This window comes from Carlito syrichta, unplaced genomic scaffold (genome assembly GCF_000164805.1).
Source record: "Carlito syrichta isolate Samal-C Ts95f unplaced genomic scaffold, Tarsius_syrichta-2.0.1 Scaffold305170, whole genome shotgun sequence".
NCBI classification, from domain to species: Eukaryota; Metazoa; Chordata; class Mammalia; order Primates; family Tarsiidae; genus Carlito; species Carlito syrichta.
Genome location: NW_007249266.1, coordinates 493,087 through 515,814, shown reverse-complemented (window position 1 = coordinate 515,814; position 22,728 = coordinate 493,087). Strand labels below are relative to the sequence as shown.

The window sequence follows — 22,728 nt, the reverse complement described above, 5'->3', positions numbered from 1 at the left end:
AGTTTTTTCCTTTCTTAAAATGTACACTTTTTTTTTTTTTGGCCAGGTGTGGCGGCTCACGCCTGTAATCACAGCACTTTGGGAGGCTGAGGCAAGAGGACTGCCTGAGCCCAGGGTTTGAGACCAGCCTGGGCAACATAGCGAGACCTCGTCTCTAAAATAAATCCAAAAAAATTAGCCAGGCGTGGTGGCACAAGCTTGTGGTTCCAGTTACTTGGAAGGCTGAGGTGGAAGAATCACCTAAGTCCAGCAGGTCGAGGCTGCAGTGGCTGTGGATGTGCTCCAGCCTGGGCGACAGAGTGAGACTCCAACTCAAAAAAATAAAAAATAAAATAAAATGTATACATTTTTCTGGCACCCTCATATGTGTAGAAAAGCGTACAAATCATTGAATTTTATCTCCAACAACTTTGATATGTGGAACTATGAAACCAAAATTCTCTACTGCCGCTTAGTTAGAATTATATATGATCATCTAGAAACAAAAATTCATAAACAATTCATAGAAACACAAGCAAGATTCCCACAGAACACAGGAACAAGGTAATCTTTTAGGAGTAAATTTATGGAATATTAATAAGACAATGGGTTAAATCAGAACTAACCACCACTTTTAGGGGCCTCATGTTTCAGAAAACATTAAACTAAAAACTCCATTTGTAATCATCTAATCGTCTACTTATTATGGACAATTAGAACACTGAATCGGTAATAAATAACTGGTATCACCACTCAAATGATTATATTCCAGACCAATGTAGGAAATTTAATATAGTACTTAATGGAGTTAATATTTATAGCAGATTATTTATTTTAAAATAATGTATAAGGCCAGGCACGGTGACTCAAGCCTATAATCCCAGCACTTTGGGAGGCCAAGGTGAGGGGATTGTCTGAGCCCACGGGTTCAAGAACAGCCTGGGCAACTTGGCAAGACCTCATCTCTACAATAAGCCAAAAAATTAGCCAGACATGGTAGCCTGCACCTATAGTTCTGGCTACTTGGAAGGCTGAGGCAGAAGAATCGCCTGAACCCAGTAGGTCAATGCTGGGATGGCCATGAACTGCACTCCAGCCTGGGCGATGCAGTGAGACTCCAACTCAAAAAAAAAAAAAAAAAGATATATAAGAGGAAATTAATTTTGCCAAAACTCACTTTAAAAGTAACTTTTTGTTTATGTATACAATTAGCTTCTTTAAATGGGACAAAATGCTAAACTGTTTGAAATAACTCACTTTTAAAAATAAGGCTATATTTTATTTACAAAACACAGTAAAATGACTCTACCATTTGAACTGGAACGGATATATCTCTTTCACTCTGATGAGTGAATTATGAACTGGGATATCTGGTGGAAAATTTCTGGCCACAAACAGGATGACATAGTGGGACTAAGATGGGTCACCCAGAAGCTTCTTATCCCCACATACTTAACCAAGAGCTTTATAAGCAACAGCCTCAGGAAACAGTTGTTTTGGAAGAGAGGATGCTTAGGTTTGGGGCTTGATACAATGATAAGAAACAGAGATGTCTGCAGGTATTTAAAAAGTAGAAGGGAAAGCATAGAAGGTTGAACGTTTCTTTACTACTAAAACAAGGAAGCAAACTGCAGGCTGAGACACAAAATATGCTTGAAAGAAGCAAACATGCCTTAAGTCCAAGCCTCTTAAACATTGCAGAGATCTATAACTCAAGAAAGCTCATCTATAACAGAAGTAAAATCTCTGGGACCTCTAATTCATTCTCTTGATCAAAATCTCCAATAATGGTAAAACAAGTTAAATACTTTGATCATATAGAGGATTATTTAAAAGTGAGTGTTAGAAAATCTCACTATATAAGATCTCTTCGAATTTTAAAAGTATATATTACTCAATAACACGGTCAATAAATCACTTACTTGTAGCTTTTTCTTCTCTCTCTGAAGAGTCTGATAAGCTGCAACAAGCTAAAATAAAGTCACCAACATTAGTCATTTCTAAATAAATGCAATTATTATTCTAAGCTCCACCAAAACAAACAGACAAATTAAGAGTCCTTTATAGATAATCTAATTAGATGCATAACAGTGAAAACTAAATAACAGGAACTATATTTCTAAAAAATACAATGTAACTTGACAGTAAGATATAAAATCTCTAATGACTTCACCTTGAACACATAGATTAAGGCCAACCTGCCTAAAGGCAGGAGGCTACTCAAAGTGGATTCACAGGCTGAATGCGCAACAGCATCACCAGTGAGTTTACTAGAAACAGAAGTTCTTGAGTCCCACCCAAAACTACCTGAATGAGAACTGGGGAAAGGAGAGCGGAAAGGGTAGAGAGACAAGAAACTCTTTTAACAAGCTCTCAGGGTGATTTTTTTTTTTTTTTTTTACACCCTTTGGACTATAACAGACCATGTAATTGATCTTTCTGAAAGTCTCTTCTGGTTAGATATGTGATTATGGCTCTGTAAAAATCTGTGGAAAGAAACTCATAACCAACAGATGAAAACTGGTAATGCAGGTCCTAAAGAGATATTTAATCATTTAACCTAAATAGGGTATTCAAACATTTTGGAACAACTTGATAAAACTATGGATTAACAAATCTTTTTCAACCTATAAGTTATATAACATTACTCACTGAAAGCTAAGCAAATGGCTCCAAAAAATTATTTGGACCCTACTTTGGAAATGTTAGCAGTCTCTGCAGCTTTAAGAAGAAGCAAACCTCCCCTCCATTCTAAACCTTACCATCAGTGTGCCCCCAAATGCTACTACTGATATCTTGAATCAAGAAACAGGCAGCAATGGAAGGTAAATCTAGCAACAAAGATAAGGATTTTAAAAACAACACAAAAAAAATTAGCTGATGTGGTGGCAATTGGAGAGGCTGAGGCAGGAGGATCACTTGAGCCCAGGAGTTAGAGGTTACAGTGAGCTATAATCATGCCACTGCACTCCTGCCTGGGCAACAGAACTAGTCCCTGTCTCTAAAAAAAAAAAAAAAAAAAAAAAAAAAAAAGAATACAAAAACAAAATTCTGCCGAAGTCCAAGACCCTCCCCTTCTTATTACCAGATAGAAAAATGGTACTCAAAAAAGGGGTGGGGTGGAAGAGAAACTCAAGAATCAGGTGTACCTACAGTGACAAGCAGAGACAAAGACTATGAACTATTTTCATCCCTTAAAAGCTGCTTGACTCTTCTATCTGCAGTAGCACAAAATGGCAGAAAAAAACAGGAAGATTTAGAATCAAATCCAGACTCCACTAACTGGTGCCTGTGTGACCTTAAACAAGTCACTATGAGTCTTTGAGTCTCTACTCCCTTTTCTACAAAATTAATGAAATTAGCATCTATTTCACAGGAATGGTAGGAAATTAAATGACAGTATGAATATGAAATATATAGTTCCTAGCATCCTTTTTTTTTTTTTTTGGTGGGGGAATCTCAGCCTGTCATCCACGCTGGAATGCAACGGCACAACCGTGGCTCACCACAGCCTTGAACTCCTGGGCTCAAGCAATCCTCCCTCCTCAGCCTCCTGAGGAGCTAAGATTACAGGCATGCAATACCATGCTTAGCTAACTATTATTATTTTTTTTTCTTTTTTTTGGTAGAAACGAGGTCTTACTATGTTGCCTAGGCTGGTCTCAAACTCCTGGGCTCAAGCAATCCTCCCGCCTTGTCCTTCCAAAGTACTGGAATTTCAGGTATATGCCACCATGCCAGACCTGACATACTTAAATACTAATTATACCACTGTCCCAGTTTCAAACTTAAAAGCCATGGGGACGGGACTGGGCAAGGTGGCTCACATCTGTAAAGCCTAGTACTTTGGGAGGTAGAGGAAAGGTGTTTGAAATCAGCATGGGCAACATAATGAGACTCCACCTTCACAAAAAATTTTCAAAATTAGCTTGGAAAGGTAGTACACATCTGTAGTCATAGCTTCTTGGAGGTTGAGGCAGGAGAATTCCTAGAGGCCAGGAGTTAGAGGGTGCAGTGGGTTATGACCACATCATTGCACTCTAGCCTGGGTAACAAAAAGAGACCCTGTCTTGAAAAATAAAAATACAAATTTTAAAGTCGTGTGTAAGTTAGTGAAGTAACAAAAACAAAAATAATCAAGACCATTATTAATTTTGATAGAAATTAATTTTGATAGAAATAAAAACTAAAAGTAAAATAATTTTAAAGGAAAAAGTTGCCTGATTCTACAACTGCCTCATAAGAAACATGGCTTTAATGCGATGTTTATGTCTCTGGGTTCCAGTTAAACTAATAATTCCTATTTTGTCAGCACTTTATAGTTTTTAAAAAATATTCTATATATTTCATCTAGGTTTTTGTTTTGTTTTTGTTTGTAGGAAAAAACTACCCATATTTCAGCCACAACTGGAAAGAGAAATTGTGAGTAACTTTATATACTAATTCTGAACCTCAGTATCCATTAATTAAATTTAACTATTAAGCTTATTTTAAAACCATAAGACAATTAAACACTATACATTGTTTAAGATAAACAAAAAGTCATGGACAACTTACTCCAGAAAGGCTTTCCTGAGAAGAACTGTTTGAACTGCACAGGAAGGGGTCAGGAATTGAGGGAGAGCAACTAATACAACTTAGCCTGAAAGGAAGGCGCTATTTTACTGAAGGATGGAAAAGAGAAACAGACGAGCACTCCTTCCTTCCTCCTTTGGGTCAAACAGGGAGTGTCATTCTCAAGGGGTTTACCAATTAAAAGATTCACTTGAGGTGAAAGTTTAAATGCAGGTATAATGAGAATGAATCAACCTGTCAGACAATCAAGCTACTTAAAACATAACTGGTGTCAGTAATAATGGGAAGCTGGTTGGCAGAAGAGGTCATTCTGGAGCCACATTGCTTAGAAATGAATAAGGAAGAGAAAAGAGGAGAAAAGAGGAGGAACTCTGCACAGGGTGTCCGCAACCTTGGACAGAGGGGCTAGGAGAAGAGAGGGGCACAGAATGTGAGAAGCAGAGGGCTCCAGATAACAGTCTTCTCCACAATCTTTCCCAGAGTCTTGCCAAAGTGCCTCTGTGACCCTCACAGCCTCACAACTAGACAATGCCACAGACTACCTACCATCAGTACCAGGGTACCTAAGGAATCAAGTTTAGCCAGTCAAAGAAGTAAAAGCAATACAGCAATATGAATGAAAGAACAAGGGAAAGAAATTTTTGAACAGGCAAAAAGGCCATGCTCCTACCTCAGAATATTTTCCTCTGTAGCTACTTAAGCTTCGTTCCATTCTTCGCAACCGCTGAATCAACTGTTCTTTGTTGAGACTATCTGAACTCCCCAGCGAGTCTTCAGCCTCGCTGTCCATATCAGAGGGTGGATCAAAGGTTGCAGCAGAACAGTCCAGGTCAAGTCGATTTAAGGACTCTCTGGAAGACGTTCGTACCAAAGACTCTTTAGAAGAAGATCGGAATAGAGATTCCTTTATCGGACTTCGAAACAAAGACTCCACGGATGGAACCCGGAGCTGGAGCTTCTGTGCAAATGACTGTGTGTCACCTGACTGCAACCAAAATCCAACAGAACATGTAGGTTAAAATACACAAATTTAGATGTCCGTTACCCCTATCGCCAGCAATAACTTAACAAAAACCCTAACATTAACTTTATATTCCTGAAATTTTATACTAATACACTGTTTTCTAAAAAACAAAAGATACTTGGTTATCTCTGAAAAGGCACTGGATCTGGAGTCAGAGGCTTAGAATGTAGGTCCCAGGTCTGTTATCTAGATAGAGGTAGAATAACCTTCACAAAATCACTTTCCTTTAGCATAGATCTGTAAGAAAGAAGGAAGTCATACTCTCCTAAGTGACCTCACGGGTGTGTTGTGAAGACTCATCCTCTAACTGGCAGTGACCATCTATCTGTATATATCACCCATATCATAGTCTGTAATAAATGTGTACCTAAAATGTGGGTATATGCTGTGATGTGTGAAGTGTGTAGCTGAACTCAAGTGGGCTTTATCTGGAGAGTCTTTATGGAGGTAGAATGGTGTCGGAGGAGGGTAATGTGTAATAAGCCCATTTTATTCAAAAAGGAAATATGAGGCAGAGTTGACTAGTGATATCCAGCTCTGTTCTACTTACCATTCCCTCTACTGGGAATAAAAATAAGCATTAACAAATCATGGAGGACAGTTGAAAGATCTAAGCTACAGTCCCTCTGCACAGATCAGTAAGTCTGATTTTAGAAACAGTGATAAGCACCGGGCATTGTGGCTCACTCCTATAAACCCAGAACTTTCGAAGGCTGAGGTGAGAGGATTGCCTGAGCCCACCAGTTAGAGACCAGCCTGGGCAACTTGGGGAGACTTCATCTACATTAAATTAAAAAAAAAAAAAAAAAATCAACCAGGTGTGGTGGTGTGTGCCCGTGGTTCCAGCTACCTGGAAGGCTATGGTGGAAGGATCGCCTGAGCCCAGCAGGTAGAGGCAGTGGTGGCCATGAGCGCACCTCTGCACTCCAGGCTGGGCGACAGAGTAAGACTCGAACTCAAAAAAAAAGAAATAGTGATAAGCAAGTGCTATTTTCTTAATTAGTCTGAATAACAACACAGTAATTTGAAAAGTAACAACAAAAAAAATAAACTCCAACCAATTGTTATAAGCAGGATTATTTTGTTCAGGAAGAGCAGTCAGTATTTAACACGTTTCCTAGAAACTCATTCTCATTAGTGCAACAGCAGGGCCACCTGTAAGATCTCAAAGATGCCAGCAGTGAAATACTCAGGGGAGACTGAGGTCATGTTTAGGCAAAAATTACAGAAAAACAAAGCATTTTCTTACAAATACAATTTCAAAAATCAAAACAAAATGGTTTTATTCATGTATTTTAGAGATTTAATAATAGTACTGGGGAAGGTAGGGGTAAGTATGAGGAGAAACATGCCCTGCACTCTTCAAGTGCACACAGATGTATCACAGGTTGTTTGTAATAGTAAAAACTGGAAACAAGCCAAATGTTTCTCACTTGAGAGAATTATATAAATTACAGCATTACAGCATATGGGGAGCACTCTCCAAGGCAATTATATAAATATAAAATACAAAAATATAAAATGTTTTCAAAAAGATAAATTAAAAAATAAATTATATGGAAAGAAGTTCAAGATACACTATTAAATGGAAAAAATCAAGTTATAAAACAACATGCATATTGTAAATTCATTTTGACTTAAAGTAATTACATATACTTTTAAAGTTATACGTATGTTTACACAAACCTGAGAACCAAGTTGTGAAGGACAGACACCTATAGCTAACAGTGGTTCTGAGAATTTTAAGTGACTTTTATTTTCATTTTTATATTTTTATGTACTTTCTGCTTTTTTCATAATGTACAAGTGTTACCTTCATAATTGGGGGAAGAAGGAAAAGGTCATAAGGGAGAGGGGAGACCCTCATGCTCAAAAACTTTAAGAATCACTTTACTAATATTTCATTACCAGTCACTTTTGACTCATGCAAAAAGTGCTTTTCAGTTCATAGCAGACAATATTCTTGTAAATTGCCCTAGGTCAAATAAGTGAAGCAAGTCAGAAGAACACTAAAAATAGTTTGTATGGCCAGGTGCAGTGGCTCATGCCTATAATCCCAGTACACTGGGAGGCAGAGGTGAGAGGATTGCCTGAGTCCAGGTGTTCAAGACCAGCCTGGGCAATTTGGCAAGACCTTGCCTCTACAATAAATCAAAAAATTGGCTGTGCATGGTGGCTCAAGCCTGTAATCCCAGCACTTTGGGAGACTGAGGCAAGAGGATTGCTTGAGCCCACAGTTTCGAGACCAGCCTAGGCAACATGGTAAGGCCTCATCTCTACAATAAATTTTTAAAAATTAGCTGGGCGTGGTATAACGCACCTGTAGTTCTGGCCATTTGGAAGACTGAAGATCTCCAGAGCCCAGCAGGTCGACGCTGGGGTGGCTGTGAGCATGCCACTGTACTCCAGTTTGAGCAATGGAGTGAGGCTCCAACCACCCTCCCCCCAAAAAATAAAATAAAATTAGCCAGGTGTGGTGGCATGCACCTACAGTTCCAGAAACTTGGGAGGCTGAGGCAGCAAGATCGCCTGAGCCCAGCAGGTTGCAGCTGCAGTAGCCTTGAGTACTCGAGCCTGGGCAACAGAGTGAGATTCCAACTCAAAAAAAAAAAAAAGTTTGTATTTTAGGATCACCTAGAAGCTAATGAACAATGTCAGAGATAGGTATTTGCAGATAGTGATAATTTCCTTGTCCACTTTGAGAATATCACCTCTAAGTAGAGTAATACAGAGTGTGGACTATGGAGTCAGACTGCCTTAGTTCAAATCCTGGTCCACCACTATGTTCTATATGACCCTGACCAAGTTATTTAACCTCCTTAGTTCTGTCTCCCCCTCTATAAAATGGGGATGATAAAAATAATGAAGATGAAGAGACACCATCCACCCTGTATGGTTGTCACAAGGATTGATGAGTTAATACATACAAAGTACTTACAATATGGCAAGCACTCAATAAACATTAACAAGTATTATTATCGAAGAAAAGAGACTAAAAAGAATACTGATTCAAACAAAAAACAAACTTCCAAATAAGAATGTTATTACACGCTTAGGTGGCAGGCTCTTCTAGTTGTAAAAGTTAAGAGCACAGGCACTGTGGCTTTCGGCAAGTTACTTAGCCTTATCTGTGTCTCTGTTTCTACCTATGTAAAATCAGGATAACAATAGCACTTACCTCATAAGGTAGGTGAGAGGAGTAATAAATTATTAAATGAATACTAGCTATCACCTGATATGTAAACTTCCTTTCTTCCTTTCCACCACACCCCAGTTTTGTTCAGGGTAACCATACACCAAGGTAAAAACATTCACGTTCCCAAACATAAATTAAAGCCACAAGATACCATCCCACATCCACCAGAATAGCTCAAGGCAAAACTATAGAAATACAAAGTGTTGATGAAGATATAGAGCAATCCACTATGAAGAATTATTTGTTAGTATTTACTAAAGCCAAACACAGGCACACTTTTTGAACCAGTGATTTCACTCCTAAATGTATAACAACAGTAATGGGTAAAAGTGGCCGGACGCAATGGCTCATGCCTGTAATCCCAGCACTTTAGAAGGCTGAAACAGGAAGATCACTTGAGGTCAGGAGTTTGAGACCATGCTTGGGCAACATAATGAGATCCCATCTCTACAAAAAAAAAAAATGTTTAAATTAGCCGAGCATGATGGCGCACATCTGTAGTCCTAGTTACTCAGGAGGCTGAAGCAGGAAGATTACTTGAGCCCAGGAGGTCAAGGCTGCAGTAAGCCATGAGTGTGCCACTGTACTCAAGTCTGGGTGACAGAGTGAGACCCTGTTCCTAAAAATAATTAATTTTTAAAAAGAGAAATGTGTAAAAATGTTCAACAAAAAACATAAACGAGAAAGTTCATAGCAACACTACTCAAAATAATCTCAGATTCAAAGCTCCTATTGATGCCTATCAATAATAGAATGGACTTAAAAATTATAGTCTGCTCACCAACAGAATACTACATAGCAATGAAAATTAATTATTTATGACCACAAGCAATAATATAAGTAAATCTCACAAACAGTACTGAGCAAAAGAAGCCAAACACAAAAGAGTACCCACTTTTGATTCTACTTACATACATCTCTAAAACAGGCAAAATTAACCTATTGTATTAGAAGTCAGGAGAGCGGTTACCATTTTGGAAAAGGGGAGGGACTGGAGGGGATAAGGGATAACAAGGGTTTCTGTGGTGCTAGTAATTTTTGCTTCCTAGGTGTTGGATACTGGTTAAAAAGATGTTGTTTTAGTTAGCTTTTCCCAGACTCTTCAGCAAATAGTGGGTCATATGACAAGTTTGGCCAATAATATATACTATAAGAGAAAATCTTTAGGATGGAATCTTTTGCTGTTTTCCTGATGAAAGGAATATGCCTTTTGTCCTTGTCTTTTCTCCTATTCAGAATGGAAATACAAGTCCTGGAGGCCACCTTGTATTAGTAAGGGTGAAAGGCAAGGGCTAAGGATGGGGAAGGTAAGGGGAGCAGGGACATGAGAAGCTAAGGGGAGAAGGTCCTTCCGTTTATTGTTATTTTCAGGTCTTCTGATATGCAAAAACCGAACTCCCATTGTGCCCACTACTGTCAGGTTTCTGGTACCAGATATGTTCTCTGACTGATTTGGAACTCATTTAAATAAATAAATAAATAAATAACTCGCCGGGCTCAGTGGCTCAGCCTGTAATCCTGCGCCTTGTGAGGATGAGATGAGTGGACTGCCTGAGCCTGTGGGTTCAAGACCCACCTGGGCAACTTGGCGAGACCACATCTCTACAATAAATCAAAAAATTAGCCAGGCGTGGTAGCGCGCGCCTGTAGTTCCAGCTACTTGGAAGGCTGAGGCGGAAGGATCGCCGGAGCCCAGCAGGTCGAGGCTGCGGTGGCCGGGAGCGGTCACTACACTCCAGTCTGGGCGACAAAGTGAGACTCCAACTCAAAAAAAAAAAAAAAAATGATGGAGGTTAAGAAAAGGGAAAATATATAAGTAAAAATAAGTGAATACATCAGTTATCTTTAACTCCTTCTTTTCTCTCAATTTTCCCATGTTTTTAACTCCTCCAACACTGCTCTTATTCAGAACTGTATCCACTATCAGCTAGGTATCTGCAGCAACCTTCTGTTTCTTGCCTCAAATCTTTTACCCACCAGTGTGCCCCATCACACTGTCATCAGGACAGTCTTTCTAAAACATAATTCAGATTGTCTTATTACAATTCTTAAAAATATTACAGGGACTCCCATTTAATATAAAGTTCAAAATCCTTTGCTTAAACTCAACATTTCTACTTCCCAACATTAATTTCCCTGTAATGCACCAAAAGCTTAAGTCACAACAGGCAACTTCCTGTTCCTTGAGCAAAAGCACTGCGATATGCTTCTATACTTCTTTGCTCATACTTTCCCTGCAAATGGAAATCCAGACATCCTTCAAAACCCAGCTCAAATTTCAGCTCTTCCAGAAAACCTGAGCTCTCATCGATCAGAAATGACCATTCTTTTTTATGGCCTAAGTACTTTACCAGGACGACCACTAGTGCACTTAACTGCTGTCTTACCTCACCAATAGTTATTTAGATGCTGATATAACAACTCTCTTAGTTGTTTATACCCTCAGAATATAACCACAGAATCAATAAGTTAAAACGCAGACTCTGACCAAACTCCCTGATTTGAATTTCAGCTTCACCACTTACTAGCTTTAAGACCTCTGTGTGTCTATTTTCTCACCTGTAAAATGGAATAACAGCACTACCTTAATAGGATTATTATGAAGATTAAATGAGTAAAAAGAAATGTAAGTACTTAGAATAGTGTTTTATCTTTGTAAGCACTACATAAGTCTCCCCTCATCATGTCTACTGCACATACATCCTCGCCCAAGACTTCACACTTTTTTTAGAACAGGATCCGTATTCTCTACCTATGTAGGCTTATGAAAGTGCTTTCCACAAGCTAGGTACTTAGCATACATTTGTTCGGTTGAACCTTAACCTAGAAATATGTTAACAACGACCTAAAGGAAAATATTTAAGGACTCAATGCTTGGTCAAAATGATAATGCATCAAAACATGTTATACATACATGTTATTCTAGAAATCATGAAAAAGTATTAGTACATCATCAATAGTGTTCAAAAGAAAAGGAAAGAAATGACAACATACATCCATAAGAAGACTTCTACAACAGTGTACCTAGTAGTTTTTATTCAAAATAGCCACACACTGGAAACAGCCCGAATGTCCATGAACAAGTGAATATGTAGACAAACCACCAAAAATATCCATTTACAGGAATACTACTACCAGGCAATAAAAAGGAACAGACAATAGATAATCACAACATGGATGAAATCTCAAAAACATTACAATGAATGAAAGACATCTTCCACAAAAGAACAGACTAGATGGTCGGGTGCAGAGGCTCAAGCCTGTAATCCCAGCATTTTGGGAGGCTGAGGTAAGAGGATTGCCTGAGCCACATCTCTACAATAAAAATTTTTTAAAATTAGCCAGGTGTGGTAGCACACGCCTATAGTTCCTGCTGCTTGGAAGGCTGAGGCAGAAGGATCGCCTGAGCCCAGCAGGTCATCACTGGGATGGCAGTGAGCGTGCCACTGCACTTCGGCATCGGCAACAGAGACTCCAACTCAAAAAAAAAAAGAATGGAATAAATAAACTACAGAATATTCATTCAAAGGAATACTATTCAATAATAAAAAGGAACAAACTACTGAAAACCATAACAACATGAATAAAATCTCAAAAACATGCTGAGTGAAAGAAGCCTTTCACAAGAGTACACATTATATAAGGCCATTTATATTAAGTTCTACAACAAGCAAAACTAACCTGGAGTAAGATGGAAAAACTGGCTAGGCACAGTGGCTCACACCAGTAATTACAACACTTTGGGAGGCTGAGACAGGAAGACTACTTGAGACCCGGAACTTGCAATCAGCCTTGAGAGCTCACCTCTACAAAAATAAAAAAACTAGCCAGGCATGGTGGCACACACCTATAATCCCAGGTACTCAAGAGGCTGAGGTGGAAGGACCACCTGAGCCCAGAAGGTAGAGGCTGTGGTAAGCTGTGAGCATGCCACTGCACTCTAGCCTGGGCAACAAAGTGAGACCTTGACTCAAAAAAAAAAAAAAAAAAACATTTTTAAAAGGTAAAAAAAAGCCGGGCTCGGTGGCTCAGCCTGTAATCCCGCGCCTTTGGGAGGCTGAGGTGAGTGGATTGCCTGAGCCCATGGGTTCGAGACCCACCTGGGCAGCGAGACCTCATCTCTACAATAAATAAAAAAATCAGCTGGGCATGGTAGCGCATGCCTGTAATTCCGGCTACTTGGAAGGCTGAGGCGGAAGGATTGCCGGAGCCCAGCAGGTCGAGGCTGCGGTGGCCGGGAGCGGCCACTGCACTCCAGTCTGGGCGACAGAGTGAGACTCCAACTCCAAAAAAAAAAGGTAGAAAAAATAACAGAGGTTGCCTCTGGGGTGGAGGGCCATGAGGGAACATTCTGGAGTGCTGCTGATCATATTCTATACTCTCTGTATGAGTTTGCTATATAGGGTTTGGCACATATATTTATCAAAACTCAGGGTACACTTAAAATTTGTATATTTCATTGTTTATAAATTTTACCTCAAAAAGAAAATACATATATTGAATTCTACTTAATGATATACAGCCTAAAATATTAGGGGGAAGTGGACTGTTGCTTGCAACTTTGAAATGCATCAAAAGAGTCAGATGGATTGAGGGACAGATAGAGGGATGAATAAATGGAAAGATGTAAGATAAATAAATGTAAGATAAATAAATGGAAAGATGTAAGCAAGTACAGTATCAATGGTAGAATCTAGGTGGTGGGTATACAAGTGTCACTGTAAAGTTCTTTAACTTTTCTGTATGTTTAAATTTTTCATAATAAACTTAAAAATAAAATTAAAAGGAGTATTCAAATCACAGTAACAAAAAATTCAAAATGCAAGTGCAATACTGAATTAATCTTACATTTAAAAATCTATTTTTCAAAACAGGGTTTTTTCCTCATAATTAAAATATATATAATAGTATGTGCAATAGGTCATTTAGATCCCTATATTTTGCTCTATTCAATTTAATAAGATGCAGTTCTCATTTTAATAGCATATAAAGTCAAATGATTTAATATATGCCAAAAAATTGCAGATAGACAGAGGATGTTTTGTGTCTACCTATGACAATTCCACAATACTGTTAATAACTAGCCAATGATCCTTGGGAAAACAGCTTAAGATTTCATGTCTTATTTCTCATCTATACAGTAAAGATAATACTAATTCCTAGATTCCTCCTAAATTTCTAAATACTAAAACTATGATTCAATGAAACTATTTTAGAGCTTATCAAATAAAGAGGAACGCTCAAATATACCAAGTGTTTTCCAAAATGTATTTATTTCTATTATGAGGTGGCATATACCAGTTATTTTCAAATATCTAAGTTTTTCTAAGTCTGTTGGGGTAAAATATTAGTTATTTGCATTCCTTTGGAGATGAATGAATTTGATTAGTTGAATATAATAAACTGCATTAAACAACATTTTAAAAGTAACTTTTGAACAGAATTTTTTTCTGAAATACATATATACTTTTTGCCTTCTTAAATAAGAACAGTAAGTAATCCTTTTTTAAATGATGCCTACCTCATGACACTTACAGAAAATAATGTATTTGTTGAGGACTTAGGATTAATTGGAGAGGTTGCTCAAGAACAGAGTTAACAGATACAGAACTTGGGCTGTTCCTAGAACCTGAACAACCCAACTGAAAGTTATGACAATCTAAGCTCAAAAGTCACCCATCCAATGGAGTTCAGGACCTATAACTTAAACATCTGCTAGACAATACTTCAGAATGTTTTCTCGATGTAATTTAGTTCACAAATCATTGAGCTCATCAATCCAACTGTCTAGATTCATAGCCTGGGTTCACAGAATTAGAAATGTTACTGTTCTATGTTAGAGACTACTGAGAATAGCCAGGACAACAGTAAGAGTCATCACTAAAACCAAAGTAACCAAATGTTCATCTCAGACCCTGCTATCATTAGGGTTTTTTTCTTTCATTTTTGGAAGGAGTCAAAAACTGTCACTTCAGCCCCTTTTCAAATAATGTTTTTGCATCAAGGATAACCTAAATTCTCTACTAGTAAAATACTCTGCATTAGAGCAAATCTTAAAAGTGTGTTGTTATTCCTTCATATTCCCCTTTCAGATTACATAACTAAATATGTCTCTCAATATGGCCACCTCCATAATCTTTTACAACTGTAACTTGGATTAAATTTTTTTCAAAAAGTGTTCACTTCACTATCATTGTTTTATTTTCTCTTTCTCTCTGTCTCTCTCTCTCTCTCTCTTTTTTTTTTTTTTTTTTTTTTTTTTTGGTTTATTTGTTTTTTGCACTCTGTTGCTTAGGCTGGAGTGCAGTGGCATGATCACAGCTCACAGCAGGCTCAACCTCCTGGGCTCAAGTAATCCTTACATTTCAGCCTTCCAAGTGCCTAGAGCTTCAGGCTCAGGCCACCATGCCTGGTAACTTTTCTATTTGTTTGTAGAGACAGGCTGGTCTCAAACTACTGGCCTTAAGTGATCCTCCCGCCTCAGCCTCCCAAAGTGCTGGGACTGCAGGCATAAGTCACCATGGATGGCTTCTGTCATTAAACTTTAAAATGAAAAATAATAAAATCTTGCTTTCATTTAAAACTTTTTCCAAGAAACCATGAACAAACCCGTATCTACCATACACATTGTATCAAATGTCTGGACATCGTTGTTTTAATGTAAAGTCACATGCTAATAATTAATATAGACTGACGAATACTCTGAATGACTTGTTATCTTCTAAAATAATATCAGTAACAGACCTGAGGTGTGGTTGGTTCACTTCCGTTAACACTGTCGGGAAATTTCGTGGCCTGGATAGACGCATTCTAAGAAAAAGAAAGAAACATCATATAGAAACAAAAAACTAAAGATCCAAAACTGTTAGGAACAAAGTTCAAGTACCAAGACCTGTTAGATAAATTTATCTATTAAACAAAATTAGTAATTGTTCATTTATTAGAATGTTTTCATGCAAGGCAAAACTATTGTAGTATGAGTATGGTAAGTATTTTAGAAAATTCATTTTGCTATAATATATTAAATTAAATAGCAAAGATTAGTATGTAGCAAAATTTATTTCAAACTACCTCTTCCCATTATGTCCGGTTATCCCCCGTGAAAAAAAATCAACATCGGGGAACCAATTAGCAAATCTTATCCAAATAGGAAACCATCCAGAAAAATAAGTAATGTCAACTTTTCCCTACAATAATATTCAAATTAAAACTATTTGGGCTAAGCTCTGAAAAATATCTTGATAACAAGAAATGGAAATCCCTCATTCATTTGGAGCCAGCAATCTAAATGAAATTGTGACAATTCTCAGAAAAACTTCTAACTGAAAATCTCTTCTTCCACATGTGAAAGATTTTTGTTTTGTTCTGTTGGTATGACAAACCAAGTTAAGCAACATTTCACTGGTTACATTCTACTGGCATAGATTTTGTAATAATGTATGAGATTCACTGCGATTCAAAATTCTATATTGCATTTATAATACACTAAGTGTCTAACTAAAATTAGTTAGAGCTATAGAAATAGATCATGATAAAATCATTTCCATGTTTTAAACAAAAGCATTCCACCAAATACTAGCCACTATGTTTCAGTACCTTGGTAGTTACTACAAAGCATTTCCCCCAGCCTCTATAGCTGACCAAGAAAAGGTCAAATATCTGACCTAATTTATACTTCAGTATATCTGAAAACAGCACCCAGCTTTGCAAAGGTGTTTTCAAAGTTTTGAATACTGGTTAGGTATTTGATAGTAAGAAATTATTCATTTTTAGATGTGATAAATATAATTTTTTTAGTCTTTATCTTTTAGAGATACCTACTAGAATATTTACAAATGGAACAGGATTTCTGAAATTTGTTTCAAATACCTAGTGGGAATGGAGGGAGAGGCTGGGAGAGATGCAAGTGTAGGGGGATGGTAGTGATGTGGGGGCTAGGGTGCTACTAGTTAAAATAAAACAGTCATGAGTTTTTAATTGCTGACACTGGGTAATGGATATGGGGGCAGGGGGAACCCTACACCACTACTACTACTATTTCCACTTTTGAAATATGTTTTCATTTGTCCCTAATAAAAACAAAATTTAAGTACCCTTTGTTCCCTCTAAAGAAAAAAGTAACCAGATCAGTGCACAGTGGCTCATATCTGCAATCCTAGCACTTTGGGAGGCCAAGACAGAACTGCTTGAGCCCAGGAGTTTGAGATCAGCCTAGGCAACATAGTGAGACCTTGTCTCTCAAAAAAATTAGCTGGACATGGTGGTATGCCCCTTTAGTCCCAGCTAGCCTGAGCTGAAAGGATCGTCTGAACCCAGGAGGTGGAGGCCGTAATGAGTCGTAGTCATGTCACAGCCCTAAAGCCTGGGCAACAGAGCAAGACCTGACTCTAAAAAATAAATAAATAAATATAAATTAAAAGTTACCAGTTGGGCACGGTGGCTCACCCCTGTAATCCCAGCACTTTGGGAGGCAGAGGTGAGAGGATTGCCTGATTCAGGAATTTGAGAGCAGCCGGGGCAACATGGCAAGATGTCATCTCTACAATAAATCAAAAAATTAGTCAGGCATGGTGGCTTGTGCCTGTAGTTCCAGCTACCTGGAAAGCTGAGGCCGGAGCCCAGCAGGTCAAGGCTGCAGTAGCCATGAGTGTGCCACTGCACTCTAGCCTGGGTACAGAGTGAGACTCCAACTCAAAAGAAAAAAAAAAAGTTACCAAATTGTATCAGCCCAAGACATTTCCTTAAAGTTACATAGGGAAGAAAGCTTGAGAGAATTTAGGAATTAACTTTTCTTGTACTCTGTCATTTCAAAGAATTGTAAGCAGTATACATGGTATCTACTTGTGTAACATCACAATGAATGCTTTCTAGCTCTAAACATATATTATAGGACACACTATAAAATACAAAATATACTTTACAGAGAACAATAATTTTCTTGGCCAGGCAGTATTTTGAAAATAGATAAATTATGGAGAAAGGAAATGAAAGGACTCCATAAAATATTTAGGGTAAGAAGAAGAGTGGCAAAAGAGGCCACATTCTGTTTTTAGTAAATGACTTGACACATGATGGGGGTCCATACCAAAAAACTACTCTACAGTTGTTTGAAATATCAACTTTCAAGCACACAGAACAACATTTTAAAACATCCCCTCTCCATATATATATTTCAATTTAGATATTATACTATATATCTAAATAAATGTAGGACAGCTAACTAAAGTGCTGGCCTAAGTTACCCGTAAATTTACAGTAGAAATCTCTAAAAGTAAAATTAGAGATTCTGTCACTACCTGTAATGCCCTCTCCATTTCTGCCAGGCAAACTCTTATTCATCTTTCAATTTTCAAATTTTTTGAAGCTTCATATGTGAAGTTTCCTGTGGCTTCCCTATACCTGTATTTTCTTCTATGAAGCCTCAATTCCTTCATATTGTAAGTGCACACTGACATATTTATCTCCATAGTAAACTATAAACTCTCAGAGACAGGACCCTGCGTTTTCATCCTGGTCCCCAGGACAATGCTTACTAAATCCTTATGCAGTCTCTTCCTTCAGAGTAAGACTTCTGAAGGTTTTCTCCCTGACAGATGCCTCAAGAACTAGCTCAGTACATGTCAATACTCAAAAGTCACCAATACTGTCTATCGGGGAAATTCCTAGATAACCAGGAAACCCCTTTTAAAGAGTAGAGTATTTAACTTAAAAGCACACATAGGCTCCCTGCCAGATTTGTCTTCAGTTACATTTTTTTCCATCTTTCAACAATCACTTTATTGACTTCTAAGCACTAAGAAAGGATATAGCAATTTTTAGAATTTAGGGTAAAGAGAGGCATGGAATTAGTCCCTCACTAAATTTTTATTCTGATATGGGTTATGCTATGGTTTTCCTTTATTTCATGGGAAGAAATAAGTTTTTTATTTAAACAAATATAAAATTTAAATCAGATTAGAGAAGACTTTTAGTCTACTTAAATTACTTTTAAATAGTTGTACAGCCAGGTGTTGTGGCACATATGCCTGTAGTCCCAGCTACTTGGGATACTGAGAAGGGATGATCCCTCAAGCCCAGAAACTTGACTCTAGCCAGGGCAACACTGAGAGACCCTGTCTCTTTAAATTAAAATTTAAAAGTTCTAAATCCTCCAGTTTTATGGTAATAACATTTTCAACAACCGAGTAAGTACTCGATACAAATGACTTTTATGAACTTATGGAAGTGGGCCTAGGAAAAGCTTTTTTAAAAAACAGTTTCTTAGGCCGGGCATGGTGGTTCACGCCAATAATCCCAGCACTTTGGGAGCCGAGATGAGAGGATTGCCTGAGACTGTGGGCTCGAGACTAACCTGGGCAACTTGGCGAGACCTCATCTCTAAAAATAAAAAATAAAATTTTAAAAATAAAAATTAAAAAAAAAACCAGTCTCTGTTACTACTATATGAAGTATAAAGCAATTATCACTTTGTGCTTTTAAAGTAAATATTGTATATCAAACTGGGATTCCTGACTCTCTCCCAAATAAGTTTTCAAAACGATGTGGTATTACTTGTAGCCAGAGCAAAGGAGACACCACTTTTTCCTGAGACCCAAGCTAAGGCACCACTAGAAATCTCATTTTCACCCTAGCTGCTTTCTTTTTTAAAACCAAGTTTAGAATGTAATTTAAGATTGCTACTGGCCATATGTATACCAAATCTTTACTGGCTACATGGTTTAAGTACAGAAATGTTCTACTCTCATCACCAGCTACCTAATAAGTTAAAGCAATTCTTATTGTTTAGAAAAACCTCAGTCCCAGATCAGTGTTCAATCTACCACCAAAAGCTATCCTCACTGGGCAAACATCTCTAAATTTTAATTTGCTAAATTATGAACTTACCAGATCATTTAAATAGGAAAATGTCCATTTTTCTCAAAATGAAATTATCTATAAGATTCAAAACTGTGATTTCAGTCAGTTGAAAAAAAAATGAGACAATTATTTCCTCTCAGATGTTTAATATACAGAAAATTAGTAGCTGCAAAATAAGATGCAATTATTTGTTACCGGAAAATCCACCTAACTATTCAATGCTGTTTCATTATAGATTTACATAAAAATAAATTTCTCCCCTAAAAATGTGAGCCACATCTCAAAATACCAATAGTATTTGGCTTCCTACCAATAGTAGACTGAGTTATCTAGTATCGCATACCCTTTTTTCAGTTAATGAGCAAACACTCCCTAGAGAGAAAACTTAAGTTTAGACTAAGTGAATGTAGCCTTTACTGCATTAGTGAAAACGGTGTTATTCTTCTTGCTGTTAAAAAGCTACCAGGAAGCACACCAGCTATCAGAATTCAGCAATTTACTCTCTGGTTTTCTTAGAGCAGGGTTAGCAACAGGACACTGAAGATGCTTTGAGAGATGGTAAGTGACAAGCAAGGTGAGATTTGCTTCTACATTTGCCAAATTACTTTGCTTCCCCACAAAGGGAATGCAGAAAGCGGTGGAAAGACTCACCACACTGTCACTCTGTGTTTTAGGCTGTTTGGAGGAATCCAAAGCAAAAATAGTATACTCAGAGAGAAAAGCAGGCTCTGCTATCATCCCGGCTAGCAGCTGTCTCATTCAGTGTAATAAGCAGAGGTACAAAAATAAAACAAATGATGAAATACAAATCATAATGGCATGTCGCAAAGCGTTCTCACCACACAGCATGCATCACACTATAACCACCACCATCACCACCTCCACCACACCACCACCACGACCTCCATCACCATCACCATCATCCCACCCACAGAAATAGTAAGTTGCAGGGAAAGGCCAGGAAAGAAGATGAGTTGATCAGTTCAGGATCTCAAAGTCCAAGTTATAAACAACTTCCTTATTGGCATACAGATGATATATGCGACAGGAACAATGGCACACAGCATGGCTGGTGATTTGGTATAAAAATTATAAAATTATACAAAAAATAAAAATAATACATGAGGGACAAAGTTTCAGATATGCAAGATAAATAAGTTCTGAAGGCCAGGTTCAGTCAGTCTATAATCCTAGTACTTTGGGAGGCTGAGGTGAGTGGACTGCCTGAGCCTGTAGGTTCAAGAACAGCCCAGGAAACTTGACGAGAACTCGTCTCTACAATAAATCAAAAATTAGCCAGGTGTGATAGGGTACACCTGTAGCTCTGGTTACTTAGAAGGTCGAGATGGAAGGATCACTGGAGCCCGGCAGGTCAACGCTGGGGTGGTCATGAGCGTGCGTGCCACTGCACTCCAGCCTGGGCCACGGAGTGAGACTCCAACTCAAAAAAGAAAAAAAAAGTTCTAGAGATCTACACAGCACAGTGACAACAGCTAACAATTTTATATTAAAATTTTCTAGAAAATTTTCTAGGATAAATTTTCCAGGCTAGAACTTACATAAAGTGTTCTTACCACCAATAATAATAATAATGGGGTTGGAAGGAAACTTTGAAAGGTGATAAATATGTTTATGGCCTTGATGGTGGTGATGGTATCACAGGTGTATGCTTATCATCAAACTCCTCAAGTTGTATACATTAAATATGTACAGCTTTTTACATTTCAATCATACCTCAGTAAAGTGGGTTTTAAAAAATGCATGGTAAAGTACATAAAGACTTAGAATAACTTTCATAAATATTGAGCCATTCATTTTTATATATTTTTAAAAGATAGCATGAAAATGTATGAAGAAGATAAACACAAAAAACTTTAGTCATTTACTTGTACTTATATATAACTTTTTTTGCCCAAAATATATACAGAAGAAACTTTTGAAACAGAAATGTATAAGTTTTAAAGACAAATGCTACTACACTAGTCCTTCTGGTATATATTCTCGTCTATGCTTTAGTTTTCTTTCAGAAACTGTACACTATACACCAAAATGCTAACAATCATGAATTAGATGTACATGAAATTATAATTAAAACAAATCTGTGGATGAGAGAGGTTACATAAATCTACACTTGTAATAAAATTGCATAGAACTATGCACACAAACACACACACACACACACACACACACACACACACACAGAGGATGAGTACACGTAAAACCGGTAAGATCTGAATAAGCTCTGTGGAAGTCACAAAGTTTACCAGTCAATTTCCGTATGTGGAGAGTATACTACAGTTATACAAGATGTTATCATTGAAGGGAGAAGGGTGAAAGTATACAGAGCTTCCAGCCCCCAAATTTTTAGAGCCTCTGATGAATCAATAGTTATTTCAAAATAAAAACTTTATTGGAACTGGCATCCAATTCCTGAACAAAACCCAAAACCTACAGGCCATAAGAGATAAGATAGACAAATGGGACCTCATTAAACTGACAAGCTTCTGCAAAGCCAAAGAAACCATCAAGAGAGCAGGGAGACAGCCTACAGACTGGGAAAAAGTATTTACCAACTCCAGGTCTGACAAAGGCTTAACATCTTGGATCTACAAGGAACTCAAACGTGCTGAAAAGAAAAAAACAAACAACCCCATTATAAAATGGGCAAAAGATATGAACAGACACTTCACAAAGGAAGACATCTGAGCAGCCAACAGACACATGAAGAAATGTTCAAACTCACTAATCATCAGGGAGATGCAAATCAAAACCACACTGAGATACCACCTAACTCCAGTCAGAATGGCCATTATCAATAACTCAAAAAACAGCAGTTGCTGGAGAGGGTGTGGCAAAAAAGGAACACTTCTACACTGTTGGTGGGAGTGTAAACTAGTGCAACCTCTGTGGAAAGCAGTGTGGCGATTCCTAAAAGCTCTAAATATCAACCTCCCATATGACCCTGCAATCCCCCTACTGGGAATATACCCTGAAGAACTCAAATCACTCTATCAAAAAGATACCTGCACACGAATGTTTATCGCAGCATTGTTCACAATAGCAAGAACCTGGAACCAACCATGCTGTCCATCAAAAG

At 37.8% G+C, this 22,728-nt stretch overlaps 1 protein-coding gene across 4 annotated transcripts in view; it reads right to left on the bottom strand.

Annotated features, from left to right (window-relative positions):
• Window positions 1-22,728, bottom strand: part of GOLGA4 (golgin A4) — a 117,547-nt gene that overhangs the window by 75,837 nt on the left and 18,982 nt on the right. For 2 of the 4 annotated variants that reach the window (XM_021714041.1, XM_008061267.2), the window contains exons 3-5: window positions 15,519-15,584; window positions 5,225-5,539; window positions 1,902-1,949 (exon numbers count right to left, since the gene is read on the bottom strand). In XM_021714041.1, the coding sequence (XP_021569716.1) occupies window positions 1,902-1,949; window positions 5,225-5,539; window positions 15,519-15,584 (429 nt within the window). Of the gene's footprint in view, window positions 1-1,901; window positions 1,950-5,224; window positions 5,540-15,518; window positions 15,585-20,282; window positions 20,382-22,728 lie in introns of all 4 variants that reach the window. The other 2 variants (XM_021714040.1, XM_021714042.1) reach the window with 2 other exon arrangements.